Raw genomic sequence first — 11,090 nt, forward strand, 5'->3', positions numbered from 1 at the left:
TGAAAGAGCCCTAACAGTGAAAATGAATAGACGTAGTGCGGCCACAATTTGCACCTTTGACAGCGCACAGCATTGTTGAATAAGTGTCGCAACACAAATATTCTTAGATAATAATTTACCGCGTTTGACCTTTTAAATTTCTCTGACCGTTTAGACGTATGCAGATTGAACGTTCCACATGGCAGTTTTGAAAGAAAACAACGAACGTATAACTAATTTATTATACTAATAATACTAGACGTTTTAGCTTGTTCGTGTGAAAACACTGATTTGTCAATCCTTATATAAAATAATTTATTATAAGCAAAACATAAAGATTTGATAAATTCGTATTATGCAAATGGCGAACGCGAGTCATCATCGACCTAGTTAATGGTGTTTAGTGACATAACCTCATTGTACGTCCAATTAATATGAAAAGATGACATTTAATCGTATGCAATGATATTCAATTACTTATTTTCTAAGAGGATAATTTCGAACAATCGGTACAATGGGGCCTTTTGCGTTTTTCAAGTCGTGCTCGCGTTGCTTTCTCTTGGCGACGATTCGTTGATGAGTGCGCTTCATTTCTAATATTTCCTTCATTTCTTCTTTGTCTTCGTCCTGAAATTTTGAATATAAATTATCGAATAACTTATTTCACCATATTATAAGTGAACATGTTATTCGATACTATATGGAATCTATCGAGAGTAAATGTAAATAATTCTGAACCTTTAACCCATTGTTGTAATAAGTTAAAATTTATAAAAGTACATAATATGAAGAGACAGAGGGTACCTAAATCCAAAATCTAAGCCAAGATCATACTTCACTATTTTAAATATGCATTCTATGGTCGTAATATTTTTTTTTTTTTGCATTGAACATGAAGTCTCACAAATAAGCCAATCACATCCTTTACCTTCTGATTGATCCTCAACACCAAAGCCCGTTTCCCATTGGCCATCGGCTGGCTGTACGTCATCAGCTGCTTCAACCTCTGCGCGGGCGGCACCCCCCGCTCCACCACGAGGACTATCCGAGCCCACTGTCGCTGCCACTCGTTACGGGTCTCTGCGATCTTCTGGTACGTGTTACCCATCATGGCGATCAGCATGTTGACTAGTAGAACTGCCACTAGTATCATGTAGATTACGAATAGAAGCTGGAATATAAATGTTTAAAAGTAGCCTCAGTAACTATGGGAAAATAGGAAATTTGACCTCAAATGATCTTAATAAATAGAGCGAATGACGATTCCTTAAAAATATCGAAGTAAATATAATTCTAATGTAAATAATATATCGTCATAAAACATATTAACAAATAACAACATTCAAAATGCATCAGAAACGCGTAATATTCTCCGGTCAACTTAATTTTAAGGGTACGAATTTCTAAAAAAACTTTCCAGCATTAGTAAATCACGCACGGCGAAATTTAGCAATGTCGTATTTCTTCAGCGATGCTTGCGTAGCAACTACTGGCGTAAACACCAATTTAGGGCATGCACCCGGGTTTACCCGGTTCACAAAAACCCGGGTAAGCCCGGGTTTTTTGATGATCTTGAGAACCGGGTTTGAATAATATGAAACCCGGTTTTTTATATCATACAACCCGGAATTTAATAAAATAAATCACAAGCCGCGTTAAATTAAAGGAACATCAGGTCCTTTTACAGTTACTGTTGTTTTATTTCGTATTTTTTTCCTAGGTATTTTAAAAGAACCGGCTAGAACCGGGTTACCCGGTTCTGAGTTCGATTTGGAACCGGGTTTCAGAAACTTGGAACCGGTTCCTGCTCGGTTCTGCATGCCCTAAACACCATACACCATTAGCTCATCAAAGCTATCAACTTTGCATTATGTGTAAATTCTGTGCCATTTAAATTTAATAAACCATCAGTTGTCTCATATACAAAACGTTTGAAATTCCTCTTTGTCCGGTATGATGTAAATTCTCACATGTATGGTATGGTATAATTTGTTGTAGCAATACCAATACCTTTGACTTTTAATGCCCCGTGAATGACATTCTAATGATAACTGTTGAGAGCTGTTCAATAGGCTTGTGATCCCTTGTTTAAGACTTTCTTTAGCAACATAACGATACCTATTGACTTACAATGCAAGACAATTAAAGAGTATTGCCCAATGCGCAGTGCTATGTTTTGTGTTGTATAAATGAGGAGGAATTACAAATTGGGAGACAGGACATTTTGGAAATAGAAGAACATAATTTATGTAGAATAGTAATAGTAGGAAGAAAAAGCAAAAATAAAATTTAATGAACAAGAGGACATTGAAATATCTATCTTGAAATTTATTCCTCATGGTACTATAATGTCGATCTTATAATTGCTGGTCTTCTGTACGGCTGTGTTTCAATATTTCTTAATATAATACTTACATAAGTAATCGTATGATAATATATTCTCATCTATAGTTAAAAGCTCTAACATAGGTTTTACTGATTACTGATACTTATATAATGTATGGTACAAGAGCCACTTAGGCAAGACGAATAATCAATACATAGCGCAACACAAATTCAATTTTAAATGAGCTTAATTGTTCATACACAGCACGTTAACGTGTCTAATTAGGTAATACAGGCCTAATGTATAGGAATTACTTTTAATTAATTATATTGTTCGTTAAACAATACTTTGTTTTACTGATATGTGACGAAATCTGCAACGTTCGCGAATTCTATGCAAGAATATTTTGCGGACATTTGCTTGTTGATGTGTATCCTAATTACCTAGTTTTAATATATTTAATACATAATAGTGTATAATTTATCGTGAAATACAGAATCTAAAGAAATCATTTTGCATATAAGTAGATATTTTGTGGAAATTTAATGATAATGTAATAAAAATCACGTTATGAAAACAGATCCCCCGATGTTTTTGGGAATGTCAGATAAAATGTAAACGCACTGTATCACTGTAAACACATTTTCTGATCCAAATATGTAAATTACGTAAGACCTTTCAATCATCAATCAACTGGTTCATGCTGAACTATTTAAAACTATTATAACAGAAGCGTAGTAAAATCTACTTATTTTTAACGAAAATTACATCCTCAAAATCAAAAGTAAGGTATATGACATAAAGATCTGAATTGAGCTAGGTACATAACATGTAGATTGTGGGTACGATACCTATAGCATAACATAAAGCTTATGTTGCACAAAGAACTTCTTCCATGTACCGGAATTACCAAGAACCAAAAAATGCAAGGTCATGTAATTCGCTTTCGACCAAGTGAATTATGGCATTAACCTTCAAAAAGCCCGTTTTCAAGTAATGAAGCGCTGTTTGTAAATGATGACTATCATGATGATAAAGATGATGAAGGTGATGGTTATGATAACAATAATGATGCTGTTGATATTAATATAGATTGTTGTAGTATTTGTGTAGTTGATGCCCGTATAATTTGTTCACCCTTCCCAGTGCATTCCTTAACCCTCAACTACCTGACCGGAGTCTCTCAGACTCCAGCAGTCTTATTTTTGTCTATATCTTTACAAGCAAATGTATTTGTACGGTGTGCGTCCGTGTACCTTCGCCCCTCTGCCTACAGTACCGCCCCTGAACTCGTCGAGGTCATACGCGCGCGCGCTGTGTTTTGGTGAGTAAAAAACTATGTCGTGGAGTCTGAGAGACTCCAGGTAGGTAGTTACGTGACTTTTTCATGAAACTTTTTTTTTCTGTTTTAGTTCAAAATGACCTCGAATGATAAAAATATTGATCGTTGGTTGGAGGAGGACCTTTTCTCGAACGAAAAAGAATGTTTTGATGAACTGTGCAGTGGACACGAGGAAGATATTGAAGAAAATTGTGTTTTTCCCTGTGATTCTGCATCTGATACAGAGATGCAGATGCAGGATGTAGTTATGAAGCACCTGAAAAGTTGGCAATACGCAAGTACTGCTTCACATGTGATCCGAAAAAAAAAAACTTAAGACGCAGTACTTGTGTTTCATGTATAAGAAGCCTACATGCCTGCAGTGCTCCTACACGGCGTGCTCAATATGCCGGGAAAAATTGTAAAGTTTGAGCCTTGCAATTTTATAAAAAAAAATATTTTTTGCCAAAAATTTGTGTCACATTATGTTGATTAGTTACTAAACTTTAAACAATTTATGAAGAGAGTTCCTAATTTTTGTTAGTTTTTTTAAAGATCTCATTTATTAAAAGTGTAAAATTTTTGAAAAAATTTTGCTTACTTTAAAAAAAAGTGTAGTTTTTAAGTATAAGCCATAAGGTTATATGTATTTTTTTTTACTTTTAAGAAATAAAGAAGTGTTCAAGCTATAACATGTTTCTTTTAATTTATTTTCATTTATAATAGTTTTTGTTTATTAAGAGTTCAAAGTATGGGAGTCTGAGAGACTCCAAGTAGGTAGTTACGTATAAGAAATTAGGGTCAGGTAGTAGAGGGTTAATTCGCGTCAATCCTTGTCTTGTCCCTTACAAGCTGGCATCGCTTTTTCAGAGGTCCTATTCTGCAAATGTTGAAATGTTCATGGACAATTTTGTTACCATCATGAGAACCACCAGCTTCGTTTACCGACTCTGTTATAAAAAAAAATATGACGAATCTAACCTTAGCCTCAACTTCATGCGCAGTTCTATCAAACGCCGCGAAGTAATCAGAGAAAGACGTCAGAGACATGAGGAACATGGCCATTATACTCTCCATTGGTGAAGGCATTGGGTTGGATACTGAGTCATCCACTCCCTCTGGTGTGTTAGGATTATCGAATGATAAGAATATGATATAGTACGCTGGAATGTAGACAAAAATTTAAAAAAAAATGTGAAATCAGAAAAAAAACAATTCAAATATTTTTTCCGTTCAGATGTAATCTTTTAATGGCACTTATTAAACGTTTATCAATGCAGGGAATTGAGGATAATGTGGGTACAATAAAAAGGTACGCAATATAACCTTTTAATGTGCCTTACCTTGGGAGAATCCCATAACAAACACAAGATAAATGCAAACGAAACGCAACAAGTCTCCCATCACCATCCTGTATATCATCACCACGAAAGGTCCGACTGTTTTGAACCCTCTGAAATATATTATTATTTCCTATATCTCTACTTTTCAAAAATATTTTGAGTGCCAGGGTGAATTTTTAATCGATAGATTTAATAAATACTCTACTAAATAAATTACATTTGCGAAAGTTAAAAATAAGAAAACGAGACCACAAAATGACTTCATTTATCAAAAACTATAACATTCTTATTTTATTAAAACTTCCGCTATCAATGTGAAACAATCAAAATAGACATAGTTAGTTATCAGTCACATAAAATTATGCCTATAATATAAGTATAAACACATTATACTAACCGACAAAAGAACAAGAAGTACGGAGCTGTAGTGAGCATGATAATAACAGCGAGGTGGTCTTCCGCCTCGTCCGCGCACCACAGCCGCAGTGTTGGCAACACCACCATCAAAATACACGAGAATAGGAACATCACCCTGTATCATGGTTTATTTTAGAAGTGAAAACTTCTTTAGCGGCGTTGGGTATAAAATCTTAAACTCGCGTCAGGACACGTGGCCTGATCGAAAAAGCGTAAGACGGATTTTTTTTTAGCCCAATTCCATGCGTAAGACGGATACCATTCCAAAATATCAAACATGCTGAACGTTAATAATCAAGTTTTAGCTTCTGCCGGCACTCCCGGAGTGCAACCCGTCTTTTTTGTTTTTAAACTCATGTTGTGATAATGTAGAGTCCCGTAATATACTCTACGTTACGACAGCCTGCATAATATAGGCTAGTGGCTCTGAAGTGGCTAAGACGCGAAAAGATTAAACTATTCATCCATACTATATTACTATAATATTATAAATGCGAAAGTAACTCTGTCTGTCTGTCTGTCTGTTACTCAATCACGCCTTAACTACTGAACCAATTTGCATGAAATTTGGTATAGAGATATTTTGATACCCGAGAAAGGACATAGGATATGTTTTATCCCGGAAATCCCACGGGAACGGGAACTATGCGGGTTTTTCTTTGACTGCGCGTGCGAAGCCGCGGGCGGAAACCTAGTACTTAATAAGGTTTAAAAGGGAAATAAATTTTTTGTCCTTTTATCCTGATCAACTGGACAAATACTGGAGCGCACTATTCATAAATAATAAGATACGATTTCTTTTTTTATCTATTAATTCCGCCTTTCTATCTTATTTTTTTATGGAAGATGTGTATGCACTTTACCTTGATGGTACAGTACTGAGGTTCTCAAAAAACATCTTCAGACCAAGAAACCTTGCTTCGCGCAAAGCAGCCCCAATGTAAATTAAAGCTCCAAACCATAATAAGAGTTCCGTACAGATTCTAACCTGAAAAATTACGTGTAAAAAAGAAAATTTAACTATTGAAACAAAAATGTAACTTAATTACGCATGCGCTGTCATCCAAATTTTGATAGTTTGACACCGGGAATCAGGGGTTAAATTGAAATTAACCCATTGTAATAAGTAACTAATGTTCATCATTTTATTGATTTAGACTATTTAGAAAGTGAATTATCAAAATTAGTATTCATAGAGTCAGAAGTTCAAGTAATAAAATGTAGTGTCTTTCAGGTGAAACTGGTAGCTATAATTTTAAACAATTAAAAAAACATTCATACATTTGAATGGATATATTGACTGGCAACGGTTCAAGAATAGCAAAACTTCCAAGATTGTTTGATATAAAACGTTACCTTAGCTTGCCAAGTATCAAAGTTCATCAACCTACAATCTTCAGTGAGATCTTCCCACCATCCCTCCATGTCTGTCTCTCTGGGAGGTTCTGTGGCTACATAATTAATATCTATACTAATAAATATTTTGCAGAAGAGTTAAATTGTTTGTTTGAACGTTACACTAATCTACAGAATTATGGGTTCCAAAAAATTTTAAATAATAATATCAGTGTAAAAGGTAAAATAATATAGCTCATTTATAGAGGAAGGCTATTACATAGGCTATGTATTATAAAGCTTTAACCAATAAGAGCAGATCAATACGAGTAAACCGCGGGGTATAACTAGATTAAACCGAGTATTATTTCTAAAATACTTACGCTTGTCTTTCTCTTTCGGGTGACTTTTAAAATGCCCACAACGGTTGCTATTCGGTTTTGTTCTATTGAAGACTTCTACATTACGGTCTATTGCACTATGAGCTATCGAACAATTATCTAAAAAATATGATTAATGATTAGGTGCTTTACATCTTACGGTGTTAAATGTATAAAAAAAAATATTTTGTTTTATTTTATATCGATACTTAAGGTTAAAACTCAAACTGAAGATTACTCTGACTCTTTCTCTCTAACGCATTTAAAACGCTATACTTAATTATTACAAGTAGGTTCTACCAAAAAAGCATCGAATACTCACCAACATCCATAGCTAATTCTATTTCGTTAGCAACAGTCGCTACTGTAGTGTTAATTACAGTGGTATTAGTAGTTACTTTATCAGGTGGTCCTGGTCTCAAAGTAAAACAAACGAGAGATACAAGGAAATAGCAAGCAAAGAGTATGAACTGGCGGTAGAAACGAAACTTCACGAAGGTGTTCCATTTGGTCTTTAGAAGATCAATTAGCATTCCCTCAAGAAGTTCCAGATGCTCATCTTTTTCCTAATAAAAAACAATAATGTATAGTTCGAAAACAAACTAAAACTAGAACTGACAAAGAAGTAATAAAATAAAAGGCCATTAAGTATTCTTCCAGATTTCAATAATTTAAAAATTGGTCCGCATTTTCCGTTGCCGGAAAAATAACGCAGACAAAACCATTTATTAAAAATAATTGAACTTTTGTCCTTACCCCAAACACAACCAAATTCAATGCTGAATCCTTACTAATTAGTCCCGTTTCAGTATCAATAGTGTCGACTTGCCCCAAAGGGTAAGCAGCACAAGTCGTAGCTCCAATTTGCCAATAGATTTCTCTTTCTATATTCAGGATGTGAAAGAACAGTTCAGTCCTGGCCAGCTTTGCTGCTAGCGTTAACGGTGTAAGGTTACGGACATTCCTGATATTTAGCGAAGCACCTACTTCGTATGCCATGTCAAATGTATTCTGCAGAAGAAGATTGATTTACCAAAGGCAAAGAAAAATCACTATAAATAACTCAAGAACTGCAAATCGAATTATTATATTTTAATTAAAAAAAATTGTCTTACTCTGAAGTAAATAATTACCTTAATTATTTATTGAGGAATTTTTGGGAAGAAGAGAATATAAACAAAGAAAAAAGATACGATTATGGACCCAATAACTTACCACTTTGTCATAAATAACCAACATATGTAAGACAGTGTTTCCATTTGTATCTTGCTTATCTGGATCTGCTCCTCGGGCCAAGATAAGTCTATAGCTTTCTTCCTGAGCGAGACAAGCTGCAAAACTTAATGGGTACTCCCCCCAATATACGTAACTGGAAGAAAGATGCGGGATCTATTTGTAACAATCGTATTACAGCCTTTATCGGATATTAATAGCCGATAACATAAGTAGTATTAATAGTATTTATAAGTTAATATTTACCTTAGTAGCGGCAATCAGTCTTTAGAACCTTTCTTTGACGAATTCACGGGACCTAATTGTTGATGAATACTAATAAAGTCAATAGATTCACTCACCCTTCATAATTCGTATCTGGTTGAACATTAACCCATTCATGATCAAACGAATCCGACCGGGACGCCTTCTGATCCTCAGGGCACATGAAATTGCCAAAACAACGTTCATGGTAATCTGCCCCTGCGTCCAGAAGGAACTTCACCATTGTCGGATCCTCGTTCACTATCGTCATGTGAAGCACACTTTCGCCTGGGTGAAAAATACTTTAAGAGTAATCAAACATATTTAAAATCTAGTTTTTAATTTAGTTATAGATGAAAAAAAATATAAAAGAGCAGTTCGTAATTCTTACTCTTGTTTATCAACCATGTTGATAATTTTCCAAAGACACATCTAGTGTAAACAAAAATATGACCTACCTAAACTGCTTATATTTTTTTGATCATATAAAACTATCACTAAATTAAACATTTTACGCTTAAATATTAGCAAATAAGGAACAATTAATTATTGATGTCGAAAGCCTCTATAACTATTAAATAATAAATCAACGTCAATATTTAACATCGCGTATCGCACTCTATCATATTAAACTCAACCTTATTACCCTACGTTAATATTAAAAGGATTTTCCAATATTTTTTGCATGAAACTTATTAACGTGTGTGTTAGATAACATCTATCATAATTCCTGTATCAAACAAATTTAATAGTGCTATAAATATAATATTTCATATGATTGCTCTACTCAACTTTGTATCAAGTTTTAACATAAATGAATAAATAATTATCAATCACGTTCTTTGTAAACAAAATGATATCTAAATAATATACCATAATATTCATCACTCATATAGATGTCGTTGATCATTTTTGGATAGAAGCGAAGCAGCCTTTTAGCTAAATCAGCCAACAGCGACGTAGCGTTCAGCAAACAAAGGTGCAGAATTGTCTCACCCACTGCACCGCGCTCCTGGTGTCACAAGTGTGTATTATCATAAACTGAACTAACTTTTGATATTTATTTGAAACTTCTACTCGCAATTTGCTCATGCAAATCTATTATAGATTCCATCATCAAATATCATCTTTATTTGACCAGCTTTAATAATCCTATCGTGCCATAAAGATTACCTCGGATGGAATGATTTAGACAAAAAAGCACTTGAGAGAACACAGCGAGAAAAAATTGTATAAATTTAATAAAATATAATTGATATTTTAACCTTTAAATCCCAGCATAGTTCTCTATAACCAGTAGGATTTGCATCGTACTCCTCTTGTGTCACTACAGGCCAATCCTTCTCTATGTCAAATTCTTCGTCAGGGTTCTCCATATGCCTTAGTGGAGGTAACTAGAAATTGCATTTTAATTTTTAAGGCACTGTTTAAACAAGGCCTTTGTTTTAATTTAGATATATTATTATGACGACAGTATTTAAAAGAAATTAAAAGCTTCGATGATTGAATCTTATCATAGCATCTACTTTTGTATTAGCAAATACGTCGATATAAAATTGAAGGTATTAAATAATCACGAATTCAGAGGCAATGGGTATACATAGCTTATATTAGGTACTTTACCAATTTATGCCTTGGTCTTTCCTTGTTCCTAAGTAGTACAAGATGTGATATTGGTATGTACCTGCCTTTACCCTTATTATACAAAAATGGCTCTACTTTTGTTTTTATAGCGTGATCAATCTCCGCGTACTGTTTATTTTGTACTGCACGTTTCATCATATCCACTAGGAGCCCACCACCTAATAAAAATTAACAAACGTATTATCATGTATATATGCACCTTATTTCTACGTGAAAAATTTTGTATTCGTGAATGAGTGAATGAATAACCCATTTGATGGAATTAATTATTCAAAACTATCCTAGCTCAAACAAAGGTACCTATATATTGGAAGAACAAAGACGGTTTCAAATATTTATTCATTTGAATCCCAATTGAACCCTTACAAAGTACACTCATAAATATTGCGTCTGTATCAGTTTTCTCAGTCTAATAGTGAAGACATTTTCCCTAATAGAAACATTAATACCATCCTCTACAAAACAAATAGGAAGTGCCAATTTGTTTTTACTATTTAACTTGGTATATAAGTAAGGATGTTTGTTCTTAGAGAAAGTTGTTCCACGGGATATTGTCACTTTTAAAATTACCTAATCAGTAAAACTTACCTTTCAGATCAATCAGTTTATACAACTTCTGTTCTGACGTCCCAGCTTGCTTCTTTACACCACTAGTTACATTACTCTCTGTATTTCCCATACTTACTCAATAAAATAGAATCCCTCTTTTATATTTCGAAGAAATACGTTTTCCGTATTGAAGAATACTCTATATCTCTATTTAATATTGATTTAGCAGTTGGGTTGTTACGTGCCGGGACTGTGTTACATCGATTGCTATTGGGAACAAAACGAGAGAGAAATAAAACAAAAAAAGCGTTTAAATTATT

General features: G+C 34.0%; 1 protein-coding gene across 2 annotated transcripts; it reads right to left on the reverse strand.

Annotated features, from left to right (window-relative positions):
- Window positions 1-17: 17 nt before the first annotated feature.
- On the reverse strand, window positions 18-11,027 carry nan (transient receptor potential cation channel subfamily V member nanchung). Of its 2 annotated transcripts, none has more exons than XM_089714694.1 (16): window positions 10,907-11,027; window positions 10,201-10,379; window positions 9,843-9,971; window positions 9,451-9,589; window positions 8,676-8,865; window positions 8,317-8,470; window positions 7,858-8,112; window positions 7,424-7,667; window positions 7,105-7,221; window positions 6,743-6,837; window positions 6,250-6,374; window positions 5,367-5,501; window positions 4,970-5,079; window positions 4,608-4,789; window positions 908-1,150; window positions 18-606 (listed from the first exon to the last, which is right to left on the reverse strand). In XM_089714694.1, the coding sequence occupies exons 2-16, from the start codon at window positions 10,357-10,359 to the stop codon at window positions 457-459; spliced, it is 2,427 nt and encodes an 808-aa protein (XP_089570820.1). In that variant the 5' UTR covers window positions 10,360-10,379; window positions 10,907-11,027; the 3' UTR covers window positions 18-456. The 2 variants fall into 2 exon arrangements, with proteins under 2 accessions (XP_089570820.1, XP_089570819.1); XM_089714693.1 differs by having other exon boundaries at window positions 10,810-10,962.
- Window positions 11,028-11,090: the final 63 nt, after the last annotated feature.

The sequence above is a fragment of the Colias philodice genome, chromosome 3 (genome assembly GCF_061535455.1).
Source record: "Colias philodice isolate Cphi_HAF_F1 chromosome 3, ilColPhil1 Martin Lab GWU primary, whole genome shotgun sequence".
Taxonomy (NCBI): Eukaryota; Metazoa; Arthropoda; class Insecta; order Lepidoptera; family Pieridae; genus Colias; species Colias philodice.